At 47.0% G+C, this 27,751-nt stretch overlaps 1 protein-coding gene across 7 annotated transcripts in view; it reads right to left on the bottom strand.

The window, feature by feature from the left end:
• Positions 1 to 27,751, bottom strand: part of PAX5 (paired box 5) — a 138,854-nt gene that overhangs the window by 105,739 nt on the left and 5,364 nt on the right. For 5 of the 7 annotated variants that reach the window (XM_013129842.1, XM_005152319.1, XM_031051863.1 and 2 more), the window contains exons 2-5: positions 25,942 to 26,107; positions 21,297 to 21,494; positions 16,576 to 16,640; positions 14,454 to 14,582 (exon numbers count right to left, since the gene is read on the bottom strand). In XM_013129842.1, coding sequence (XP_012985296.1) covers positions 14,454 to 14,582; positions 16,576 to 16,640; positions 21,297 to 21,494; positions 25,942 to 26,107 — 558 coding nt within the window. The remainder of the gene's footprint in view (positions 1 to 14,453; positions 14,583 to 16,575; positions 16,641 to 21,296; positions 21,495 to 25,941; positions 26,108 to 27,751) is intronic. The other 2 variants (XM_013129845.1, XM_013129844.1) reach the window with 2 other exon arrangements.

Here is a 27,751-nt window from a genome sequence, read left to right on the forward strand (position 1 = left end):
CTAGGTGCCAGTTCTCAAGGAAGCAGCTGGAAAACCAAGGAATTAGAGAGGGAAAAACACACTACATAACTATTTCTTATTAGCTGACTTACAAAAGCCAAAAAAAAAAAATAAAGAAAGGAAAAAAATGTCAGGCATTGTCAAGCATGAAATCTTATTGGGACAATAGAGATGGAATTGCCACTGCTGACAGTAATATTTACAAAGGCATCATGTCGATGCTGCACAGCATGAAACCAGAAGCCCCATCTAGCTGTGTAAATTGTAAAGAGAGACAAAATGTCCCATTTGGGACACGCAGGAATTGTACCACGAAAAATAACTGTTCAGGTGTAAAATCCATTATAGGTGGATGGGAGGAAATGCAGAAGAGCCCCGCTGGCGTGGCAGGAGGCTCCTGAGCTCTTTCTAATCACAGGAGTTAGCAAATGGTCTCTGAGCTGCTGGTGTGGGGGCTTACCTTTGCCCCCACACAAGGACAGGCCAAGCAGAGGGAGCAGGAACCCACCAATCCCCATAGTGCTAGGCTCCAACCCCAAACCAGCAGGCATCACTTGAAGATTTCCACTTAATACCCAAGGTACTGTACGAACTGCCTGCGTCCAGGCACTCACTTTGAGCCCTTACATCGGACTGTCAAGAAATCAGTACCACGTTTGAAGGATCTGAATTTTTTAAAGTCTCTGCCACAGAATCTGTCCAGCTTAAAGGAACTGTACTCAGGGTGGTCAGGCAACTGCAACATACCATGTCCTATGACAACTGCTCTTTATGAGAACTTCCAAAGAGTTATCTGACATGCGATCAGCTCACAGACAGCAGTTACAGAAAATTATATTGCAAGGAAAGAGAAACCAGAAATAATACCTTCACCACAAAGTCCAACAGTAATTGCTCAGAACTATAGCAGGGGAGGAGAGAGCTGAAGCATGTTTAATCAATGTAAGACATTCTGGTATCTTCACCTGAAATGTTCAGCCACCATGAAGCCTCTAATGCACACACTCGTGCACTGTCTCACAGCCTCTCCCTTGGGGCTGCACCTTCTCTCATGACACCCCAGGATGGATGAGGAGGAGATGTATCCCAGCCATCAGAAGTGCTGCTCACTCCTGCAGGGCAACACAACATTCACCAGGTGAAACCCAGCACCCACCAGTTACTGCTGCAACATGGCAAAGCAAAGCTTTCCCGTGTGAGACGGCCTCCACTCAACCAAAGCCGCTCTTTCAGATGTCTCCTCAGTCAGGTTTGCTTTCTGCACTTTTTGACTAACAGTTGACATGAACTTGTGTAAAGCATCTGAAAAAAGCACCTTCCCTCAGTGATTCCATCATTCCTACAAGAGCATCATTCCTACAGCACTTGGCCTGCTCTGCTGATAAATATCTCTGAAGTCCTACAAGGGTCATCTTTTCTCCGGCTTTGTGCCTGTTTGAAAGATGTTGAGAGTACGACAGTGACAGGGGTGCAGAAAGCTTCTGAACAAAAAAAATCCTAGCAACAGCCACACATCTTTACCCAGCCTGTGACCAAAGAAATTCAGAGAGCAGCAAACACAGCCTTTAGGTGTTTCACTGCTTCAGCACCCTGGAATGTGGCTACTGGGAAGCTGTTTTATGAAGATGGAGCATCCATGTGAGCAGAAAGCTGTCGCATTTTGCCAGTGTTAGTCCCTGACAGATTTCCAATACCCTGACCTCTGTGTAGACGTCTCTTTTGCCATGCTACAAATCAGACAGATCAGTGCCCAGCTGATAGAAGATTTTAACTGGACTTCCTTTCAACATGAAGCACCTCAGCTCAAGATCCTTGCTTTCTAACTTCCACCTGCAACAGCAAAGGAAAATCAGTCTTCTTCTAGAGCCATAGCCTTAAAGTAATTACCATAATTATACTTCAATTACAAATACCTCTTTGCAGATTCTCATAGGAGATAAAACATAGGGAAACTCCTCATTCCAGTTTCCTCAGCACCTACCGTAAGAAAAGAATTTGGTTTTGGAAAGACTTCTAAAAGCACTTTCAAAGTACTCCCAACAATTTCAAAGACTCAAAAAAGCACTTTTAGAAGTCCAAGCACTTTGACTGCTCTTTCCATCTTTGAAGTCACAGGCATCATTAGGTAGATGGTCACTGCCTGAGGACTGAGAACTACCACAAAAAAACGAAGCAGCTGTGCAGACACTTTCAAGCACAGGCCAGTGTCCACAGCTGTGGTTCATGAAGGGAACAGAGAAAGCAAAAGCCATGGCTCTGAAACTGATTCCAAACAGAAGCTTATGCGAAGTTGCTCCAAAGTTATTGTTGAAATGCATAAGTGTGAATGCTATGCTCGCTTCTGTCACAACAGAAGAGCTGAATACAGAGAAAGAAACCTCAGGTCACCCGGGGCAACTATCCAGAGGTACAGACAGAAAACAAGCCTAGCTGAAGTGGGGAAAATGGTTGACATTTGTCTTCTTGTAGAAGTTCAGCAAAACATCAGTGAAATGATGATAACAAGAATGGCAAGGGGCAGGCACACCTCCTGTATGAAGACAAGCTCAGGAAGCTGGGGCTGTTCAGCCTAAAGAAGAGAAGCTGTGTGGAGACCTCAGAGCAGCCTTCCAGTATCTGAAAGGGGCCTACAAGGATGCTGGAAAGAGGCTCTTCATCAGCGACTGTAGTGATAGGACAAGGGGTGATGGGTTAAAACTTAGGGGAGATTTAGGTTAGATATAAAGAAGTTCTTTACTGTGAGGATGGTGAGGCACTGGAACAGGCTGCACAGAGAAGTGGTGAATGCTCCATCCTTGGCAGTGTCCAAGGCCAGATCAGATGGGCCTTGAGCAACATGATCTAATGTGAGGTGTCCCTGCCCACGGCAGGGGAATTGTGACAAGATGATCTTGAGGTCCTTCACAACACAAGCTGTTCTATGATTATATGATTCTGTGGAATACTTCATCTATCAGACATATATGTGTTACTGGGTTGCTAGGGGCATGCATCTCTGGATTTTCTCAATTAAGTCTTCTTTTTCCACCAGTAAAGTCTGCTCAAAGCCCCACTTCCCTCCCCCCCCCCCCCCCAAAAAAAAAAGGAACAAAAAAGAAAGATTTGTCTATGTGTGCAGCACATCTGGATGTTCTGTTGTGTGCTCAAAGCTCCTGCTGATTGCTGATTACAACTGCTGGTGATCTGCTCTGCTGCTGGATATCTGGAATGCCAGAGAACCACTGGGCATGCCTGTGCCCTGGGAGGTGCAGGGCACACACCAGAGCCACTGCACACACACTGCAAAATGCACCTTCCCCTATTTCCATCTACAGATTCACAGCATAACAAGCCCTGCTGAAGGGCTTTGTGCTCCAGCATGGCACACAGCAAGTAAACTGCTGTCCTTCATAAGTCCTGCATCCCTCTCCAAGATCTGCTGTATCCTGGTCACTACACCATGACAAATTTGTAAAGGTACTTTTCTTGACTTAGGTATATCCAGATAATATAGACAGCCTACAGGTACGAACCCAAGACTTATGCAAACTCAGTATGACCATGCAATAGGGGGGAATGGTTTTAAACTGAAAGGGTGAGATTCAGATTAAATGTTAGGCAGAAGTTCTTCCCTGTGAGGGTGCTGAGGCCCTGGCACAGGTTGCCCAGAGAAGTTGTGGCTGCCCCATCACTGGCAGTGTTCAAGGCCAGGTTCTACAATTCCATGATAATTAGCTAAAATCATAAGAAGTGCAAAATGCAGTCACTAAGTCTGGCTCAAATAATCCCATAGGATGTCTTGCATTTCCTTCCAAAGTTTGTTCATTATGGGATAGATTTCTAAATAATGTGACTACTCTGCAAGGTCTAGGAGAGACCAAAATTGGCAGGATTCAGTCCGTATGGCACAACTACCTCTAGCAAAAAATAACCCCTGGTGCAAAGATTACACACAAAGGCCATGACAGACAAAATCTGAACTGGAGGAAATCTCCAGACTTAAAACACCTCCATTTTCTGCATCTCACTGACTTTGTGCTGTCTGCTTATGAGGAACTTCCCCGTTGGCAGAAAGAACAGTTACAGTTTGAAATATCAACTCTGGTTCTTCCCAAAACACCAACAGAAAAAGCAGGTTTCCACTGTCATTCAGGATTTCAGGAATTTGTTATTTCAGCCAAGAAAATAATTCTGACCTCAAAATCCTAGTGAGCTAAAATCAAACCTCATACCAACTGCAGCAGAAGCAGATTTCAGTGCTCCATGATAATCCTGGTACCTGCACTGCGTTTTATGCAACATAGAAGACAACTAACATGCCATTACCCACAGAGAGTTACTGTTCCCACAGGAAGAAGAGCAGAGACCCTGGCCAACCTGTGCCCCTGCAAGGACAGTTGCCCCAGCATGCAGACTGAACATTGGACTAGGCAATGGGAAAGCCATTACCATTTCCAGGGGGCACAGAGGGAGCCTGACACAGAAATGCATGGTACTCAGATAGTTCCTGTTACTATGGAGGTATCAAATCATTTATTTAATGCTTCGGCACTGGATTTTTCATGAGGAAATAGCCCCTGTGTCTTTCCAAGCACCATCTGCTACTGGCCAAATCTCTCTTCAGGGTCAGCGCAGGTTGAGCTGCCGCTGCCTCCCAGAGCTCCCCTTACATGCTTGAAATTGAAGCATTTGTTCTAACAGCATGGATATTTTCTGACAGACCCAAGTGACATGGATCTACACACAGGGAAATAAAGGGGGAAATACAGTGTCACATCAGGTGCATGACCCTCCTCTCACAGAAACACCTCACTCAAGCATGTCATTAGAAAGAAAGTCACAAAAATAACTGGGTGCACCAATAAAACCCTAAACAATATTTAGCCTCTTCATTTTATTCTTCAGTCCTCTCAAAAATCACTATCGTCTTTATGGCATGGAAAGCTAATTGTGGAAATCTGAAAATAGCATAAGATACCCATCCTAAGACAAAACTTTTATCACCTCTCTCTGTATGTGTATATATGTATATATAAGTAAGTGACAGATATGTTAGCGGTACATACATATGTGCTCTGCATAAATACACAGGTACATACACATGCTGTTAACTGCACCTTAGTATTTTCTCCTCTCTGGATTCTAACAATTTCTCAATAAAATCAGACATATTCATCTTGCTCATGACATTTCTATCTTACTTTATATTAACATTCAGAACAAACATCCATCAAAATTGACAAGTCTTGCTTTTCCACTAAACTGCTTTTTCTTTGGAAAATGCATTCCCACAAAAGAATCCTGGCCAGCCCCGGTACTGGCACTGTCAGGATGATCTGACAAGACATCTACCCCTAAACTGGATTTTAGCTAAACGTATATTAAGAGGTTATTCCTTGAAAAGCACTCGACAGCTCCTGATGAGAACAGCTGGAGCTACAGCAGGGCTGTAAGGAGTGGTGGAAGCCTGGGCTTTTCATTAACATAGCTCCAGGAAAATCCCCGCTCCATGGAAGCCAGTGGCAAGCCAGCAAGGCTTCACCTTGGAGTTGGAAGAGAGCTCTCTAGAAAATAGGGCCCCCTGGGACCGCATTAAGAGAAAAGTGACAAACATGCTTGACGTGCGCACAAGACAGCTGGTAACCCACTCACTTGGAAAGGGCAGCTGCGCTGGCAGGGAGTTTTCCTGCATCAAGCTGGGAACACTCAAAGCCACCCACGGGCGAGCATCACAGGCAGTTGAGGCAGAGCCAGCCCATCCCTCTAAGCCCCTCAGGCATGAGGGCATGGAAATGTCCACCCCCAAGGATGGCTGCCCACCAGCCACTTCCATAGCAGCCTGGCTATGCCCCATGTCCCCAGGGATTCTGAAGAGGTCATATGCTAGCACCGGTACACCAGAGTACAGGGATACAGGCAGCCCTAGGTGTTCAGCAGCTCAGGCTCTTATAGGGAAGCTCAGAAGCACACAAACAGCTAACAGCATGGGACACTCCACTGTCCTATAGAGCTGTCCTGCCTCTGCAGTGCTCATGGGAACTCATCATCCTCAAACATAGGAATAGCTCAGTTTGAACGCCGAAATGCCATTTGTTTCATTTAGACATGCAGAATTTTCTCGGAAGCCCAGACTACACCATTTTAACAGTGCCACAGCTGAGATACAAACTGAACCACTTTTATTCTTTTTTTCAAAAGAATTTCATGAGAAATATCAAAATATTATTCTTTTCTTTCTAAGAGAAAACCTGCTCCAGCTGAGCTCAACTTCTTAATATTTGGGGTGACAGGCTCAGCACGAATAACCCCACAGACAGAGGATGGCTCTTAGGAACACCTAAGGGGTTTAATTTCACATACCCTAGAGGAGTCAAACTACTCTTCCAGACATCCACCACCATCCATGAGTGACACCACCACTACTCATATCAAACCACCACCATCCATGGGTGACATCATCACTACTTGTGTCAAAACACTATCATCCACAGGTAACACTGTCAGTGCTGCTGTCAAACTGCCAGCATAGCCAGAGGCTGTGGACACTTCAGCACATTCAGAATGCTCTGTGTAAGGTACACAAAAGGTAAGGGCAAAGAGTGAAACAAAAGCCCCAGTATTGTGGGAAATCATATCCAAGGACTCAGAAAAAAAGCTTTCAATGACATTAAAAAAAAAAATAGACCTTCACCAACCCATAAATTGTACTGGATATAGCACAGATGAAGCCATCACTGCACGGTGAAGTGAAGTTCAGAACAAGCTCTGTTAAAAGGATGATTTTGGTGTTGGTGTGGTGAGGGAAAACAGTTTCTTTCAAGGAGCTAATGAATAGATAGGACAAACAGCTCACCCCACTAAGCAGCACCAGGAAAGGATCCCTGAACGTAAAGGACCATCTGCATCAGCAGGAGAAATTCAAATCAGGACTTGCTGACCCTGCAAAATCTCATTCCCTTTAAAGGCTTCATCTCATTATAGTCACTGGAGTTATCCCCAGGAGTAATGACAACTCCAGTGAGTAAGCACTGCTGAAGTGAGCCTAGAAATTATTAAACTCCAGCACTTCCCTGGGACTCCAGAGAGGGTTTCTTTCTCTTTAACCTCTGCATGGACTTGACTGACTCCATCTGTTTCACCTGACCACCTGTACTACAGAGTTTCTCGTTTTTTCTGCTCTTTTCCATCACCTTTTTCTGTTCATCCCTGACACAGCAGAGGGGTCTGCATCCACAACCCACCATGCTCCAGGTAGGCATCACTCCTGCAGCATGGTACAGTCAGGAGGTACAGTCATTCCCCTCTCCACTCTTTTTGCAGTCCCACTGTGCCCCGCTTCCCAGCTCAACATTGCCCAGACTTACAGTTCAGCACTTTGGCATCATGAAGTTCAAGTTTCTATTATTAGGTGGGGCTTCTTTTCTCTTTCCATAACTCCTACATTTTTCCCTCAGAGTCTTTCTGGTTTTTACCATTTCTCTTACAGTTCAGAACCCCCAAGGCTTTAGCCCTTTGCACATCACTTACATGGTGCTGAAGACCACAAGGAAGATCTGGAGAGGGCAGTATCAATCCCTACCATGTACTGTCAGGCTCAGATGATTAGCTGCAGCAAGAGGAGCTATGAGAAATTCTGTCAACACAGGATGTCACCAGCGGTTAATTTCTGCACTGAACTCCATCTCCCACTGTTTATAACTCATGTTTTCCTTCTGCTGATGCCCCAGAGCATGTTTGTGGTCTCCTCCACCTCCTGCAACGCCACATCAGTGACTGCCCATCTCCCCATGGACCCTAACAGTGCTGCAACCCCTCATTCAGCAAGTCCTCCCTGATAGCGATGCTTAAACCCTCAGGCCAAAACTACCTAAACCCATTTGGGAAACTCCAAGGAGTAAGTCTGAAGTGGGAGGAAATCCTCATTGCTACCAGGAGAGAAGAGAGCTTTTGCGATGGAGCACTATCTCACCAGAGGTGTCCCAAAACGAGCAGCTCCCTGAGACCACTTGGAAAGCCAGGACCCAGGTCCTCTGCCAGCACTGACTGCCGGGAAGAGGGGCCCATGGGTGGACAGAGGAATCCCAAAGTCCAGCCCTCTAAGACAGAAGAATAAAGATCATCCATTGCCAGGGTACATACAATGATATCTGCTTTGTGTTTGTGAAGACTTGGAAAGCCATGGCTGGAAACTAACTCTGCGGTGGGTAGAGCTCAACCTGTGACCACTCAGGTAAGCCGCAGGCTGACACAGCAGCTCTCACCACCCAGGGCTTCAGCCCAACTGGGACATCCCTGTGGCACAGTGCTCAGTGAAGAGGTGGGAGCTCTCTGCTGACAAGACATACAAAGCGCATGGGCAGGACAGCGGGACCAAGAGGGCAGAATGGCAAGTCTTTGCCTTAAGAAGACAGGGGCAGGATGCCCCTGGGAAAAATTCATGTGCTGCACAAACACGCTGCAGGTCATGGGGCAGACCCCAGACGAGGACAGAGCCATGGATGCCACACCTCATCCCAGTCAGCAGAGCACTAGCTGTGGTTCTGGTGTTCAACGTTTAAAGTGAAGCTAAACTAAAGTGGAAAAAACACATTACGAGCAGTCTCAGTCTCCAGTCTCCTGGAGGAGATGACATAGAAGCTGCATTGTCCGTTAGCCACATGATGAGGTGACAGAAAAGCCTGGTGTGGAAGAAAGACACCAAATGCAGAGACAATGCTTGTATAATTAGTCCTCATTCATGCTTAGTCATGCTTGCTTTGCTTTCCTTGGTCTCACCCCAGAAGTGTCACTGACCTGGAAAGCTCACGTTTTTGCCAGTGCAAAGCACTTCTCAAAGGTAAGTGTCTCCCACAGCCACTGCTGTAGTGTCACCATCAGAAATGTGCCCCACAGTTTCCAATCGCTGCACCAGTTGGTGCTGCTTGGATGCCCAGTCCTGGGGCATCCCTGTGTAAAAATACAGTGATTGGAGCATCAGGTGTTTTTTAAAGACACTGGACTAACCCACCCCAGTTCCTTCTTATTCCCATGAGAGAATGAGAATTCACTCTTTTGGAGGCTTATCCTCATGGAGAGAAGGTGGTGACCCAAACATCTTTAAATATACCAAGTCTATGTTTAAAGGCAAGACTTTTTTCCAAGAGTCCGGTTGAGATAAAGCATCAGCACCAGTATCACACCATATGCTGACAGCAATACAGGATTATGATTGGTGAGAATAGAAAGAAAACCAGTCACATGAGTGAAGGTCTCCTGCTATGCTGGTTTCAATTCCCCAAATGCCTTCAGTGCTGAGAAGACTCTACAACAGTGAATGTAAAATACGGCCTGTGCACCTGTTTGGTATAGATATTTAAATCTGGGTAGCAGACACTCACATCCTGTGCACTGCTTTGTCAAGAGTGCCCTGCTCAATTTGCTTCTGATGGCATTTCCTGGAGGAACCAGGGCTTGGCTGAAGTTTGCAGTGAGATGTTCATTGCTGCACGTACCCTTTTGCTTTAACCACCTGCATCTAGTTGAAGGAAGAAAACAGGCTGATTGGTCTAGCATAGCCTGTGATGCTGACAGGAAACTCCCTGATCCTCTGTGTCACCACTGCTGCACCCAAGCTGTATGGCAGAGTAATGCCCACCCTGTGTGGACCCTTGCATTAGCAGGCACTGGCTGAGGGGACACTGGCTTGCACACACCAAAACCATGCCAAGACAGTGCAAACCATAGCAGGACAGCCCAGGCCAAGTCTGTGCCCCCACACCAACAGTCTGTAGCTCAACAGCATAGAAGTAATGTCACTGACACAATAGGCATGCTAGACTTGTGGAGCAATTACTGTATGCAAATATTTCACCTGCTTGTGTTCATGCACTGCCCTTATTGCCTCCAGTATCAGAGATTTCTGCACATTTCTGTGTCAGAAGTGACAAAGAAGCCAGAAGCATACTTCTGCATCTGTCAGGCTGTGGGTCATGGACTGGGCTAAGATGCTAAAAGCGTGTAAATATCCCAGGCTGCAGAATCAGGTAGAAGACTCACAACTAGACATGCAGCTGCCCAACAAAGTATGCAGCATTTGGTCTAACAGTCATTCCCATGTAGCAAAATGGTCTGGTTTTGGCTGGGATAGGGTTAATTTTCTTCCTAGTAGCTGGTACAGTACATTTTGGCTTTAGTGTGAGAAAAATTCTGATAACACACCTATATTTTGGTTGTTGCTAAGTAGCGCTTATCCCGACCAAGGACTTTCCAGTCTCCTGCTCTGCCAGTGAGGAGGGGCACAAGAAGCTAGAAGGGAGCAGAGACAGGACACCTGAGCTAAACTAGTGAAAGGGATATTCCATACCACAGAACATTATTCTCAGTATATAAACTGGGGCGAGTTCCCCAGAAGGGACCAATTGCTGCTCAGGTTGGGCTGGGTGTTGGTCAGTGGGTCTTGAGCAATTGTATCAGGCATCACTGCTGGTTAGTGTTTTTCTTTCCCCATTTTAGTTTTGTATTCTCTCCCCTTGTTATTTCCCTTAACATCATTAGTAGTATATTGCACTTTAGTTAAGCTGTTCTTATTTCAGCCCATTGGGTTTACATTCTTTTGATTCTTCCCCTCATCCTGCCTGGGAAGGGGGAAAAAGAGGCAAGTGACCAAGTGGGTGCATGGTGCTGAGTTACTGGCTGGGCTTAAACCATGATGACATAAAGCAAGAAAAAGCCATGAAAACAGAGATTCACACAATTCTTCCAACCCATGTTTGTAAATCCACTGGGAGACAGTTGCACCTCTCTGTGTGGGTACAGAACCAAGCCTCCCCCCCCAGCCCATAGGCCAGCCCTGACAGCGACACTGGCTGGAGCAGAGCACAGAAGCAGCTGCCCGTGCCAGAGGGAAAATTCGTGTAAAGGCAGGATGACCTCAGACCGAGCAGCTCAAGCTCACCACTGGCTAGCAAGCAGAGGTCTCTGCACAAGGTGCAGCTTGTTCCTATGACAGCCAGCATCACCCCATGCGCTTCCCTCACGCTGGAGAAGAGAGCACACAGGAAGTGAATATGCTTAGAAATGAGCAGCAGACACAGAGTGCCTCATACAGAGTACAGGGCTCTTGTGAAAGCAAGAGCCCTGGACTTTGCCTGCTTTGAAGGAGGAGTGCCACTCTCGAAGGGACAGCACCAGATCCCGAGATCTCAGGCAAGAGCCACATCCCATGTCACTGGCCATGTGCCTGCTTCACAATCGCTCTCGGCCAGGACAGCTCAAACATGCCAGAAGCACCACTCTGGCTTAAGCCCTTCTGCTGGCTCTCCCATACCTGCAGAGCTCTGCAGCACACAGGCTGGAAAACAGGGCTGGACAAAATGAGTAAGGAAGGGTGGGTTCTCTACCTGGCTGTGCTTTGGCCCTTCTTTCCTGTCCTCTCTCATGATCCTCAGATCTTCTTCCAGAGTGCTCACAGCCCAGCAAACTCCACCATATCATCTCTACTGTGCACACCTGCCTGGGAACACAGCTCTCTATCGCCTTTCTCTCCTCAAGGCTTATTTAATCCCATTTCCGACAGCTCTGACTCCCAGGCAGGGGATGTCAGCACTCCCAAAAATGCAGACCCTGTCATGTGTCCATTATGGGACCATCACCAGCCAGCAGCTGTCAGCAGTACAGTGAGTGAAACCCATGCCTGCACTGCCACTAGCTGCAAGCACAGGACAGAGCACTCAGCCCACTCTGACTCACAGTCTCACTGCCCACCTTTGGCTTCCCTAAAACACATCCAATTCACTAGCAGCCAGCTTCAGGAAGATCATTCTGCACATCTCTGCCACCCCCTGCACCTCCACACTTTGTCCTGAGCTGCGGGGCCAGACAAATATGCAGCCACAGAACTCAAAGAAGGTGATCTGCAAGCCAAACAGCAGGAAAAAAAACCTCTCTACTTGAGGCTTTGGCATTGACTCTATCTCTTTACCTCGTTACAGAACAGCCTGTCTCTTGTGTCGGTAGCATGTCCTTTAACCACAAGTGAAAGCAACAGATCCCCCATGAAGGCACATCTGTTTCAAGGCCATATTGCAGCAGGGGAAAAAAAATGGCACCTTCAGCTATATAAATCAATAAAGACTGTCTGATTTGGTTTGCCCCTGTTGCTACCCAGAAAGCTTCCCACTGGATTAAAGACTGGTGACATATGCTAAAAGAATGTCAAGAATGAGTGGAACAAGACCAAGTAATGAATCAGGTGTAGCACTCAATGCAGCTGGAAGCCAGAGGGGCAAGTCCACCCCACTTCAATCCCTGGCCAAGGGAAGCCAGGACCACTAGGTATGGGATACACAGCCTGTGGCTCCAGAAGACATAAGGGGGGAGGTACAGCAGCAGACACACACCTTCCAACAGCTAGTGAGAAACATCACAACATGGGAAAGACAAGGTGCAAGGGGCTTGCTGCAGACATAGAAGCTCTCTGGCTCTCTGAAGTTGGGAAATGGTAAAGTCAGCTCTGCCCCCTTGTGCAACTGCATCATGACACTGGCCCTAATTAGATTACATGCTTCTCTTCTTCACATTAGAGGCTAACATATATGACCCACCTCCCTGTCACCTGCAGCATGAAGCCTTGGGGCACTTCCATGGGCACCTCACACCTACCCATGCAGAGGGGCCTTGTGCTCTGCAGGACAGAGACAGGTTACAGACGCTCCCAGGGACACCCTCAAACAGACAGAGATGTTGAAGTACCTGTTTATACCTCTCCAAATCTGCAGCCCTGAGCCTATTTCAAAAACAGTTTAAATGGCATTCTGAGGACAGCATTACTGTCCAGCTTAGGAGCTGGGAAACTATGACTCATCCTGCCACAACGATGGGGGTTGTTTCAGAAATCTTGTGCTCTCTTCTAAACATGAACTGGCAAAAGCTGGGGAATTTCTCAGCTCTGCTTCTGATCTTGTCAAGGAAACTTTTAATTATTTTCTCTACAATTAAAGCAAAGGCTTCTGTGACCAAGGCACCAAAGAGCTGGGCCATCAGGACAGGGCTATAACAGAGCAGAATGCCTTCACTACAGATGACCTGTCTCCTGACCTGGCTGGTAAAATACAGAATTTCTACCCTACCTGCTTTAATGCATTTATGCATCTATGCACCTGTGGCCTTGACTTGGAAAAAAACATCAGATGTATGATGGTAGTTAACTAACAATGGCAGATTCAGCAAGTACCTACACACAAGTTTTACACTTCCACCATTGGACCAGTCCCTGCATGGCTCTATTGGCCTGACAAATTTCTCACAGTTTTCTTCCATTTCAGTAAACCAAGCACTGCTCTGTAACCTGACTAAGCATTTCCAACCCAACCTTGTTTGCACAGCTCAGGCACCAGGCTGATCATCCAATTTCAGCTGGGTTTCCCCACAGCTTTGGTTAATGTTACTACGGCTTCCCCCCATTAGCCTGCCCCACTCTCTGTTCCTGTGGGGTACAGGGATGCAGGGCCCCACTGGACCCACATCAGCAGCGCAAGAGCCAGGGACCATGGGTGCTCCACAGCACAGTGCAGGAGCCTGACCTGGCAGGCAGGGGAGGGCTTCATCCCCTCCAAGAGCATAAGGGCCCCCCAGCCCACCAGTACTACTGTAGGGTGGGCAGCCACACATCTTCTCAGTGCTCTCCACAGCCTCAGCTGCAGCATCCCCACTGAAGTTCTCCTGTCCCCTCAACAACCACAGGTGTCTATGGTCTTGGCCCCAACCCCTCTCTATAAGCTCTTACTAAACAAAAGGGCTGCTCTAGACTAAATATGCTTTTATAAGACACCAACACAGAATTTTCATCTTTTGCATTCCACTCTATTCCTCATGTCCTTCTCTTCATAGCAGTGTTTTCATTACGAAATGCCAAGGAGACAGAATGAAACAGAACCATGCACCATACAATGGGTCTGAGGAGCACTGGCAATATCCAGCCACAACCAGACCATGCTTGTTTCCACATCACAGACCAACAAAAGCCTCTCAGTGCTGGGGGGATCTGCAGAGATACAGCACGGCAGACAGCTCTGCCATTAACTCTGTGTGTCTCCGTGGATGGGGAAGCCCCTCTAACACCTTATATTTCAGGTGGCCAGATAATTAACATGATGGCCACACTTTCTCTTTTCAGTGGCAGGAGAGGAATGTTCCTCAGTCAGGAGGAGGTTCTGGTTAAACCTGTGACACACCACCAGTGCTTTCTGGAACACCCACCCCACTTTTCAAAGAAATCTTGCCTCTGGCCACCAGGTCACACCAAAGGTCTTCAGCTTGGCTGGGACCTTGGCAAAGGCCTGATGAAACAGGACCAAACCCCACCACAGCAGACAACAATGGGAGACATCTGCAGCTCCATCATGCCACATGCACACAGCATCCACCCCATCTCTGTACCATCCCTCCAGGTCATGCATCAGTGCACACCCCCAGCCCAGAAAAACAGCTCCCACTACCTTCGTCCCGCTTGCGCTTGTTGCTCTCAGTGCCAGGGGAGGCTATTCCCAGGATCCCACTGATGGAGTAAGAAGAGCCAGCAGTGTCAGTGCTTACAGAGGACACCTGGGTCACAGACCCCGTGGAGGCTGCAAGGCAAGGCCAGGAGGTTAGCAACAGGACAACATGAGTGCCAGCCTATTCAGAAGCCACCAGCCCCTGCAGCATGACCAAGCCTGGCTGGCCACAGGACTGGGGATCTGCTGGCCCTTGGTGCCCCTCCTGGCTTGGGAAGGACCACTGCCCATCAGTCTGCCACCAGAGCCCTGTGCGAGCATGGGAGCAGTGACATGGTCACCCCTTGCCCCACCATGAGGGGACAAGGCCATATGCTGCTGGATGGAGGATGCTTTTCTTAAGCATTCAGATGCCCCTTCCTGAGAGAGGCACAATGGGAAGGCACATTTCTCAGGCCAGCTGATGCCATCAGGCCACAACAGGCCATGTCACCAGTCAGGCAGATGGAACTGCTGGGAACATAGCCATGCAGAGAAGGGACCCTTCCCATATGGGCTCCCCAGTGAGGGCAAGTTGCCAGCCTCCTGGCTCAGGAACCTCATGGGAGCACAGCAGCCTGCACTTGCCATGCTGGGTTTGCTGCCAACATCCTGCTGGCACAAGCCACCAGCCTCCAGTCAGTGAAGAGCCCAGAGTGACTGGTACTGCTCAGGGACCCAAGGATAGCCAGCTGTGCGCCACGTGGCTGAAAGGTCCCAAGGCTCTCCAAAGTATCAATTAAATCAAGCTTGCTTTGGCACATCCCTCAGGAAAGGGTGTTGGCTACATTCAGCTCAGGGAGGAGTTCATTCATCACAGTTAACAAAAGCCTGGAGATGCCAGCCAGGGACGCAGACACCGTGTTCATGTGATGCTGTGGAAGTCAAAGCTGTACAGAAGCAAGCAGAGGAGTAAGCACCTCTGTAAACATCAGCTCACAGGCTGAGCCTGTGCTGGCACGCAATCCCAGAAACCACCATGCAGCCCCCAAGAACAGGGGGCCTGCTACAGGACCACAATGAAGAGCCACAGCCCACACACAGCAAACCTGTGTCAAAATCTGCTGCCTCTATCAACCCCAAGCTCTGAGAAACAAGATTTGCCTTCTCTGCTCTTTTTTTCCTCAGGGGGAGACAGCCTGTAAGCCACAATAGCAAAATGAGAGATGCTTTTCATCCTCTTGAGATTGTTTTGGCATTTCCTGGAGAGAAAGGCTCAGGACACAGTTCTGCAGTGTGACATTTTTGACAAGATCAAAGAGATCACGTAGCTCTGCACCCACAATCAGGTGTCACAGTGCCAGCCCACTCTTGCCAAGGCAGGGACAGCAAGCATTTTCCCATTTCAAATGTGACACCGTAAAGACAGAGAGGAACCACGGCCACCATCCCACTCCCTTCTTACGGAGCAAGGACTTACCCACGCCCCTGTGATTTTCAGGGAACAAGGACATCAAGAAAGGAGCCCTGAGCCCTGACTGAGCTGCTCCATTTCTGTTGTGGCATGACAGAGCGGCTACCATCAGCCTCAGGAAGGGCTGAGGATGCCCCAGGAGCCAGGCCACCCTCCCCAAGATCCACTCTGCCTGCCTCAGGGCAAGCACTGCCGGTCTGTGGCTGAATTAAAGTTTCAGAAAGTTTTCCCACCTCTTCACTCAAGACTGCAAGTGCACAAAGAATTGTGGAAGGGATGGCTGATAGATGAAAAAAACACATTCAAAACTACTTACTGACTAATGATGCAGAAAATGTTATGAATAAGTATCCCTTTCTTGATTTATTACTTTAATTATCTGACATTCTATAGACCCCCATTAGTGGGGTTTTTTTGGTTTAGATTTCAATTTTCTGTCTCCTGGTGAAAGCTATTTATCATAATAATCAGTAAAATTCAAAACCTTTTAGCAGTATTTATAAAATTCATTTACTATGTTCAGCCCTTGGAGAATGACAAAGAAGGTGCATTAGCACATGTGCTGAAGTGTTTTATGCAGAATTATCTGTCCATAAGAATGATTAAAAGTTCTTTAGAATATTTGTTATCCACTATGCTATTTTTTAATTTTTTTTTTTAAGTTTTCCTTACCTATGCTGTGGCTGGAAGCTGGGACCTGTTGGTTGGGTGGCTGCTGCACCTTCGTCCGAATGATCCTACATGTAGTTGAATAGAAAAGACTACTTAATATTAAGCACACAATTGCAGGGGGCACCAAGCCCTGCTTTTTTCAGTTCAGGACACACATAACACAATACAAAAATGCCTTTCTGTGTATTATCCCCTTGGCACCCTGTTGTGGTTTATGCCCTGCTGGCAAGTCAGCCATGCAGTTTTTCTCTCACTCCTCCCCATCCCTTCTTGGCCTCCCCCTGCTCCCGGAGGGATGGGGAGGAGAATCAAAAGAATGCAACTCCCACGGGTTGAGATAAGAGTAGTCCAGTAACTCAGGTATAACACAAATCACTACTGTTACCACCAATAATAATAATGGTAAGGGAAATAGCAAGGGAAGAGAATACAACACCTCACCACCTGCCGACTGATAACTCACCCCACCCCACCCCACCTGATCGAGCACCAACCGATACCTAGTCCAACCCCGCAGTGCATTAGCCCTTCCGGGTAACTCTCCATTACCTCCTGGGCATGACATGCTCTGGTATGGAATAACTCTTTGGCTAGTTTGGGTCAGGTGTCCTGTCTCTGCTTCCTCCCCTCTTCCTCTCCTCCCTGGCAGAGCATGAAACTCACAAAGTCCTTGGTCAGTCTGGACATTTGAGCAGTAACTGAAAACAGCGGTGTTATCAGTGCTGTTCCCAGGCCAAAAGTCAAAAACACAGCACTGCACCAGCTACTAAGAAGGAGAAAAAATGACTGCTACTGCTAAACCCAGGACACAGCCGCTGAAAGATCAAAGTTTGGTGGGTGGTTTCAGGACTGTGTTTTTGCCTCCAGCCCCTGTCATTAGGAACTTTCAGGTTACTGACTCAAACAGCCTTGTCGGGGTGCTACATCTTCAGTGCTTTGAGGACCTAGTCCTTGCTGCCTAGGAAAAGGATACCCATGGCTTATTTTGGTACCTGCTGGTCTTAGCACCCAACACCTCCTCCTCAGGGAGCTGGGCACTTCTGAGTCTAGACATCCCAGCAGGCTGTGATCTGTGCCTTGGGTGCTGGGACACACCTGCAAGGCCACACTAGACCACGCTGTACCCTAGTACACACTGTACTGGGTACAGCATTCACACAGATAGAGAACTTGGGCACCGCAGAAAAGGACCTGCTCAGTCAAATTAATATTAAAACAAAAATTTGTTGGATTAAATGCTAATCTAAAAAGCTGAATAACTACATTGTCATCACTGGGGATACCTGCTGATCTGACTTATAATGATGTCAATCTGGTAAAACTCAGAGATGCAGATAAAGAAGAAGGCATGGGTGATATGGCAGGCAGAGGGCAGCTCCCAAGAAGAATAGGGAGATGCTACACCGAGAGTTCACCTGCCAACACACTGAAAAAAGAAAGACAGGGTCTGAGACACCCCTGGATATAACACAGGTCTGCCACCAACTGCAGCAGAATTGAAACAGGCTGGAGGGAGGCACACTGCTCACCCACAGCACATTTCTTAGCCCAGCATGCTGTTTACACAGCAGTAACGCTGTGTTTCTCCTCTTTACCTAACAAAGTCTTCCCACATTTCTGCCTGCCATGAATTTGGAAGTGGGGAGCAGAGGGGAGGTGAGAGACAGCTGGCACTGCATTCATGGGAACAAACAGCAGCTGCCTGATGGAAAATCATCCCATGAGCTCATATGGGAACCACCACTGGTGACACCTGTTCCCATTCCAGGACACACTGCCATCCTCTTCCCCTACCATCCATCTACAGGGCCTGATGGAGGCTGGCAGGACCTTGGTACATTAGTAAGCCACCTTTTTGGCAGCCAGCCCCAAAGCAAAGCTGCTGGGTGTTACACCTCTTTGATGGATGAGTCCTCAGCAGCAAAATCCCCAGCCAAGGACTGGAGCAGCCAGCCTGGTGCAGGAGTCAGGGTGAGTTTCGATGGAGAAGCACAGCCAAGGACCTGGGACCCTGCATGAGCCCCTGCACAAGCACCTGCACAATGGCTCCCTGCCGCTGTGGCAAGGGAAGGATGCCAGGGCCTTCTGACACATAAACATCTTCATTTCTGGATGGAAGGAGGACTGGAGCACTTTAAAGCAGCTGGGCATTTCTCAGCTTATTTGGGCAAAACTAATTGCAATGATTCATTAAGCCTTAATCACACAGACTTGCCCCTGTTGCAGAATAGTGGCCTATTATTAATATTAATTAATGTTATTAATTAATAGTAATAGGTATTATTCACTCGCTATAAAGCAGCAGTTCAAACTCATCTGCAAAAAGCCATGCACAGCAGCAGGAATGTGCTGAGCACAGTCTGTCCCAGTAGGCCCAACATTCTCCAACAGCAGACATTCCCCTGAAGGGAATGCACGGCCCCAGGGGATCCCGCCTCTCCAATGAGAGGCAGGGACTAGGGGAGCAGTGTGGGAGCTCAGCATCTCTCTGGGCAGGAATGCCAATTGATTGGCTTCACCTTCCCTGTAGCAGGACAGGAACATCACTGTGTCGTTTCAAATGGGCTCAGGTCTGCAACAACAGTGCAGCTCCTGATTTGCATGTCAGTGATGAATAAGGGCATCATGACTTTATAAGGGAATCATAAGGGTCTGCATCTTTGGTGTGTAACATCCCTACTGGCAAAGGCTTGGAAGTATACACCTGATTTTAAATAGGAGGATAAAATCCACACACTACATCATGGAACTGGGAGGACTTAACGTTAAAGCCAAGCATTTTGATGTGAATTCAAGGTTTCTTATCATGATAGTTTGGTTTGGGTTTTCAGCATGAGCTCCTAGGCTGGCAAAACAATTCTCCAGCTAAATAGACTGATTCGAAGAGATTGCATGCATTTCTACAAAAGGGACTGCACACCTTCAAAAAAAAGGAAAAGATCTTAAGCACCATCATAAGCATATGAAAAAGAATGAGATTTCCAGCCAAAAAAAATTGTGCCAGATCACCAAATGGGTTTCTGATGCAATGGCAGTGGGAGTGTGGACATTGTCCATGTGGAAACATACAAGAACCCAGCAAGAGGCAGAATACGGAAACTGGCTCGAAACATGACAGGAAGCCCAGTTAATCTCCCTTTTTCCTTCTGCTATGACTGCCTTTTTGGTAGTTTTTTGGAAGATGGTAAAAGCCCTAATACACAAACACAGGACTGCTCACAGCAGCAATGCTTCTGACATGGCAGGGTGTGCACTGGCTTTAATGGAAGCAGAGCTTGCCCTCAGTTATTTGAGGTCAGGCAGAGTGGTGTTTTCCTTCAGTTTCCCTGGTATCTACATTATTTTCTCAAATCCTTTCTAAAACCAAAAATGCCATATCTGTAGGTTTACAGAATGCTTCTCTGGAACTTCAGGATGTCAGCAGCTCCCAGGCAGCAGCAAAGGCTGCATGTTAACTGACCCATTTTTGCTCTTGAGCATGTGAATGGATGACTCCACGTTCAGTTCAGCAAAGCAGAGACACTGCTCTGTGCTAACACTGGGGAAGCCACTCCAGCTATTCAAGCGGCAACTCCATGAATGCAAATCAGGTTGGGATAGCCAATAAAAGAATATTGCATCAATTTATTTCACGCACATGGACACAAATGGGACTTTATAGCTAGCTGCATTCAAAGAATTTGCATGCAATCACGCAAGTGAAAACCATCTCACAAGCGTGGAGAGGACGGAGCCCAGCACAGGGCACACCTCTGAGCAAAAATGGAAGGATGCTGCTTGTCAGGGGTGTGGGTCTGCATGAGACTGCCCAAGCACTCCTGCTTCCAAGTATTAATCCCTTATTACTGATCTGTCAGGTGTGGAGACATCACAGAGTATTTCACTGTGTTTTTTTCAGCACCAACTTTAGATATCCTTTGACTCAGAAGGAAGCAGGTGAGTACAGAAGGTGTAACTGAGATGGCAGGAGGTTAGGGCAGATCCAGACCCCTCTGTGAGCCCAGGCCTGCCAAGCAAGGTCATGGAAAAACTGCCAAAGGCAGGACTGAGGCTCCAAATGAGATTCTTCTGCATTTTTAGAAAACCAACTCAAGGCCACTTAAGTGCATCCATGTAACAAGCAGATGGCAAAGTCACTTGAAAGCTACTGACCAAATTGCTTCAGTTATACCACACTGACAGTAGCAGGCAGCAGCCAACATGGTTCTGGGCCAACTTCAGCAACACTAAGCAGATATCAGAAGGACAGAAGTGATACCTCAGGCCCATACCTTTAGTACCTTCTTCCAGGCACTGGGCACCCCCTTTTGCCAGGTTACTGCCACCTCTCTCAATCGCCGTCTCAGCTTCCCTCCCGAAAAGCACATCCTGACAAACCCTCATGCTATCAAGCAGAACTGGGGACTCATTTGGAGCAAACACACATTATTATTACCAGTGAGGACTGCAACTCAGACTGGAGAAAGGGTGGGAAAGAAGCAAAGGCCCGCAGCAGAACCTGCCCACTCCTAGAAAATGCTTGTAATCTGTGATGCTTTGGCTGCCAAGGTGAGCCCACAGCTGCTCCCCAGCACCAGACACATCAGGGGAACACAGGAGGGCTAATGCAGCTAATGTTTGCTGTCTTGCAAACAGCCCAAACACCCAGTCCTGCTAACTAAATGAGTATTCAGTGGCAGCACTTTGAGGAGCATCCCTCCCAGGACCAGACAGATCTTTACCTGTTAATTGAACTGACACTGGGCACGGTGTCATTGTCACACACTCTCTCAGCAAGGAGTCTATCCCTGATCTCCCAGGCAAACATGGTGGGATTCTGGCGCTTGTACTCCGCAATTTTTTCAACAACTTTGGGTGTGGCGACCTTTGGTTTTGATCCTCCAATCACTCCAGGCTTAATACTGCCGGTCTCATAATACCTGGGACAACAACCAAAACAAAGTTTTAGTTATCACAGACAGGCAAAGAATATGCCTTGAGATTTACACAGAACATAATTTCAAGGTAACCAAACCCCAGTAAATCCTGAGATACATCTTCACTTTCACGTACACATTTCTGTAGCACTTTATCACCTAATAGATAAACTTATATTAATTGGAACTGGGCCCTCTGGTTACAATATATATTTTTCTGTAATAGCAAGACAAAAGAAACAGTGCAAGATTAAAGGGCATGCCGGAATCCAAAATTAACTGAAAATGTATGTTATTAATCAGTGGTACTCGCAATAATAGAAACAAATCTCACCCAAGACCACTTTCTGTGGCAGAATCTTTTGTAGCAAATTACAATTTATACAAAAATTCTCTGTCATTAATATCTACAACTTGTTATCATCTCATAGTTAAATGAAGGCCAGGTACTGTATTTTATATGCACCTCCATGATAAATATGCCAGTATATCTCTTCCCCATTTTATTGTTTCAAAATGCATGTTATGGTTTTAATAGTTGCCATATTTTAAATGCATTCTTTTTAGCAGTATGTTTTCAGTAGATTCAGTTGCAAACTTCAAGGAAAAGAGAGCTGTCCCCACTCTGATGTGGGCTGATTTCTGCAGCCTTTCCTCAGGTGTAGCATCTTTACCCACACAACCAGCTCTGTTGATGCCATACTGGGGAAGGCAAAAGACGGGATCCCCACACTGACAGAAATCTGCTGTATTTCTTCATATGTAAATCATATGGTACTTTTGGAAGCATTGAAAAAACAATAAATTGCAGCTGAGATCTCCAGCCCCAAAAGTCTTCCCTTCTAATAAATGAGGCCTTGAACTTGCTACTAAAAGCAGCATATCTTACCCACTGAAGGCCAGAATGGAGACTAAGAGTGAGATCGTGCTCCTCTGTGCTGTGTTGCCAGGGAGCACAGTGCGCAAGGTGTTCTTCCAGACATGTGTCTTCTTTGCATCTTGTGAATTTTCTCATGAGCAAACAAGAAATAAATAAACCCTGTGCCTACCTGCAGCAACTGCCCCACCAGTCTGGCACATCCCTTCTGCACAGAGCAGGACATGGATCCATGAGACTTTCAACCAGGTGCCCACCAAGCCACACACTCTCAGCAGCTTAAACGTGTCCACTCAGTGCTCTATGCCTGTATTTCTAGTAGGGAGTGCAGAAAAGACCCCCAAAGTAAGAACCTAAGAGTGCTGATTAATGTATTTTTCTGCAGCTACTTGGCATACCCATTATATGAAAAAAAAAAAATCCCCAATCCTTCCAGCGTGAGCAGAACACAAACAGGCTGCACAGCCTATGTCTGTCTCACCGTAACACACAACCATGCTCATCAAATTGCCAGGCTACCTGCCAGACTACCTGCTTTCAATCTTTCAGGGAGGGCTCTGTGTGCAGGGCCTAAAATTCCTTGAAAGAGACTGACACTGCATTGTTTGTACATGTTTTCAAATATTCTGCATGCAGATGTGGACTCAGATCTACCTACATCCATGAGCCACTTAACCAGTTTTAATACCAGTTTTAATACAATTAACTAGTAGTAGCAAGGGAAAGTGTCAAGTGTCAGAGATGGATTACAACACTCCTGGTGCCTCTAAACACAGCCTGGTAGTTAGCTTTAAGGCAGAGGGGTAAAATTCAGCTCCCCCTGTGCTTCCTGAGACATGACAAAATGACGGCAAGCATAGTAAATATACTAGAAGTAAGCCTATTAAGACCTCACACCCCTGGCTTCAAAATCTTTACTGCTGGCATTTCTCCTTTCATGATAGTGTTAAAGGAAGCCGAAAATTACCGTGAATGCTTCCAAACAAAATCTTGCAGTTTTCTTAGTTCCAGTCAAAAATTATGAATGTTACACAAATCTTCTTTAGTGTTCTTCTCTAACAATGCCCCACTGCCCCATGGCATGGTACCTCCGGTAACTACCCCCCCATGCAGGGCAGCCCAGCAGAGTAGAGCATCAGCCAGCAGTTCGGGAAGCCACGGCTGCACAGGCAAAATGGCATTTTCCATGGCTGACTCACCCTGGTAGATAGCACCATGATGGCAAAGGCCCTCACCACCGCAATACTGTGGCAGCTGCAAGCTCACTGGGGGACAAAGCTCTGGTGACCCCTGGACAGCACGGGTTCCACCCCCAAATCCTGAAACCACTGCCCACCTGCCAGTCCTCACCACCTAAGCCCTGCAAAGGCACTCACACATCAGTCAAAAGATCTGCCTCGCTCGGGATGGTGCCGGATCAGGCCCAAGCCCTTCTCCCCAAGCAGTCAGAAGAGCTCACTGCAACAGAGGACAGCTCTCATCCAGTGGTGCCATTGACACCTCCCTCCACCTGAACAATGCACCTGGGCACACTCAAAAGGCCTGCAGCATGCACAGCACAGACATCCCTGACTCCCATCTCCATCTTAAAGGCAAGTATGGCAGTAGCTGGCTTTGTATTACGCACATCAGGTCCAGGCCCTTTGCTCGAGCAAGCTGACAATGCAGGGGAAAAGTGGGGACACTTTCTCTGAGGGTGGGAGTTTTACTTGCACTGCAACTGCTGGTTCCCTGCTCTGAAGGTTTTTCAAGACTCTGTCAAGGACTGAAAAATTTTGACTACAGAATTCCAAATGTGGGGATTTATCACAAGGATGCCCATCTTTCACACACACACACAAACACACACACATGCATACAGAGCTGCAATTACAGTGACATTTTATCCACCGTAATTATTAGTTATGAAAATAATGAGCTATGAAATTCCAATTTATTGTTGACAACTTTAATGACAAAGCTCTGGAGCCTCACTCTTAGCTATATAGTACCAATACATCTAGTGGTAGATCTATTTAAACTATCAAAAGAGAAATCATTAGACATTTGCCTGATAAGTAAATAATTGTCTGCTTCTTAGTTATGTACTGATCCTGACGTGAACTTCTGGCGATTCTGCTGCAGCAAAGAGCATCACCAGCCAAGCCACGCCAGCAGTGTGCCAGCAGTGGATGCAAAGCAGTAACTGAGTTAAGCAGCCCATGATGGGCAGGTAGGTCCCACATAAAGCCCATGAAAAGTTTTTCTCTCTAGAATAGCAAAGGCATCAAATGTCCATCAAACTACACTGGCAGGCACACTCACAGCTTGCAAGGGAATGTATCTCCTTGCAATAGAAGCGGGAGGGAAAAAGCAGGGGTGCTGACTGTAACCTGCATGCAGGCTTGCACAGCTCTCTCAAAGCACACCATGCAGAGCTGTGAAGGCTCCGTGTGAGTAGAGATGAGAAGGGGCTGTGGATAAAAGAGTGCCAACAGCTAAAAGACCAAGGGCCTGTGACTATGCCAAGTCAGTCTGATCCCAAACACTTAAATGGCCATTGAGAGACTGTAAATGCTGCTAATCCAAGCAGATCCCCTGCATGATACAACAAAAAAAATCTGCTTTACCAGTCTTTGCAGCCTATGCTATATCCTGAAAAGCAAGTTCTCTAAAAATTGGAGAATCAAAAGGTAAAAATAAAACAGTCAAATTCTAAACAATGAACTGTGAAAGTTTAGTAAATAGTTCAGGAATTAACTTTCCAGATTATCAAAATAATTATTTTTTTAATATAAGATGCCCAACTGCCTCAGAATACCTGGTGCCCAAAACCATTTTAACACTATATATGGACAATGTTCAGATTTATTCATGAGATACAGAGAAGTAATAACAGTATTTTTGACCTGTATCTATGTCAAATTTTAAAACAAAATCAAGAAATAATACAAAATCAGAGTTTTAATTTCTTGTTGCCTGCGTGGTTCAGTCAGCTCCAGCCTGATCAGAGGGCTACTCCCAAAATAGCCAAAAATAAGACGGTTAATAGTTACTTTATAATTTTATATTCTGTGCTCTGATTAAGAACGTAGTCCAGCACAAGAGAAAGATGTTGAACTAAACAGTAGGACAGATTGCCGAATAGCCTGTGTGAATGAACACCCTGCAATGTTGAAGTAACACATAATATTACTGTTAAAAGAGAGTCGTCTTCAGAAAGTAAAACAAGTGATTTCCACAATTTCTATTTCTTTTTTGCATTTTTTGAGGATGACTCCCAGACGTCTCTACTTATCCGGGACAGGCACAGGATTCATACTGTATATACAGCAAATACAGGTCACATAGCATTTTGTGTTTTGTAGTAGAATTACCTATAAGAAACTGTGGAAGGGACAAACCACGCATATGAAGAGTAGCGCTTTCCCTCCACATCAGGTACGTAAAGCCACGAGTGGTCAGGAAGGCCCTGGACTCACTGGGCTGGTTTCCTGAGATTTCTACTGTTCTCCATTTGCCTGCAGCCTTCAGTTCGGGGACCAGCACTGAACACTTTCCATGGACACAGCAGACTAGTAGTCCCCTCTTTACCTGCCAAGTATTTTGCTGACGCAGCCGTGGCTGACGCGCAGCTGCCGGGAGATGTCACACGGCCGGACCCCTTGGTGGGCGAGCTCCACAATCCTTTGGCGAACGACATCTGGGAGGGGGCGGCCGTTCACAAAAACACCCCCCAGCTGATTCACGCCTCCATGTCCTGCAACACACAGGGAAGGAAGAGAAGGGCAGGAGAAGAGCTATGTGAGTGTTTCAGATGCCTCTGCAGGCCAGACTCCCCAGCCCCAGCACTCCCCGGCACTAGGCATCTCCTCCCCAGCACCAGTACAGCTATCTTCCCCGAACACGAAGCACGGAGGCAGCCGTCTGCTCTGCCGTACTGCCACTCGCCAGACGGAGGACCCTCTTGCCAGAAGGCAGGTCGGGTCCCCTGTAGGAAAATGGCCCCAGAAAACCACACGCAGAGGTGCACAGCTCTCTGGACGTCTACCACCCTCCTCCCAGTGCCAGATGCTACGTTCACCCTACCGCAATTCTGGGGGTAAGCCCAGTGCTGCCCCTTGGAGAAGAGGCAGCTCGTAAGCCTCAGGCTAGAAAACCAGCTGAAAACACAGCTGGGTGATCGCTCGGCAAGTACACTCTATCTAAGCACAGGAGATATCCTAAATTACATGGGTTTTTCGGTTTGTTTCCCCCCCCCCCCCCCCCCCCCCGGTACCTTGACTCAATCAAGAGGGGAAAAAAAAAAAGAAATTAATGTGTCAGAGCATAATTTCTGTTCTTATAATTTACAGCAGTCCTGGCAGATACAGTGATCCCACAAACGAATCATGAACATTCAGGCAAGCCCAGTATACTATTCCTTTTCAGTCAGATTTTCACTGTTCACCTTTAACAGGGTGAATCATATACCTGGTAGGAAACAGGACCCCCTTGGATTAACACGGAAGGAAGTAAGTCATGAAACTGTGTAAAACTCATGAACATGTAATAATCCCATGTACCAAGTGAGGTAATACAATTAAACTCCGTGTTGTTAATCATCCAAACTACTTCAATTACAGGGAAGTAGAGAAGCTGAAAACAAGCAACAGGGGCAGTACAGATGCCAATTCTGGAAAAAAAAATACAAAAACTCTATTTGCACAGGGCTCGAATGGTACTGAATAAGATGACAAGCCAAATGTCTAGGTGTTATCAAAAAAAAAGAAAAAAAAAAGAAAAGAAAGAGGAAAAAGAAAATATCATATAGAGCTATATTTAGTTAAATCTAGTCATTTCACCGTTGATAAACTGCTGCCAAACTTTGCAAACACCTTCTAAAACTGTCAGAACACATAATAAATCCGAGATTGCTAAAGGTAGCTTCAGCCTGTGGCGAGCCGACAAGTGCATCGCTGCGAGAAGCACACGGAGCTGACCAGGGTCTGGCGTGCCCCTCCTGCAGCTCCGGGAATGGGAGCAGAGCCGATGCGGGCCAGGGAGATGCCGACAGCGGTAAAGCCACACCGGGAGTGGGATTATGGCGCGGCCAGAGCGGGGACAACACGATAGTGTAGGGGAACAACCCCTTAACGCTGTCGCGAACTGTCACCCATCAGTGGCTTTAGCTGTGCAAAATCACACTTTGTGAAAATGAAAATCCAATATGACTGGGAAGATCCGTTGGTGGTGATCAGGGAACGGGCGATGATGGGGGGGGGGGGGGGGTGATGGTGAAGAAAGGAGAAGGAAAGGGAAAGGGAAAAAGGGAGAAGAAAGGAAGGAATAGCGGAAGGAAGCAGGAGAGGAAAGGCAGCAAGAGAGGAAAGGAAGGAAGAGGAGAAGGAAGAAGAGGAAGGAG

Source organism: Melopsittacus undulatus, chromosome Z (genome assembly GCF_012275295.1).
Source record: "Melopsittacus undulatus isolate bMelUnd1 chromosome Z, bMelUnd1.mat.Z, whole genome shotgun sequence".
Taxonomy (NCBI): Eukaryota; Metazoa; Chordata; class Aves; order Psittaciformes; family Psittaculidae; genus Melopsittacus; species Melopsittacus undulatus.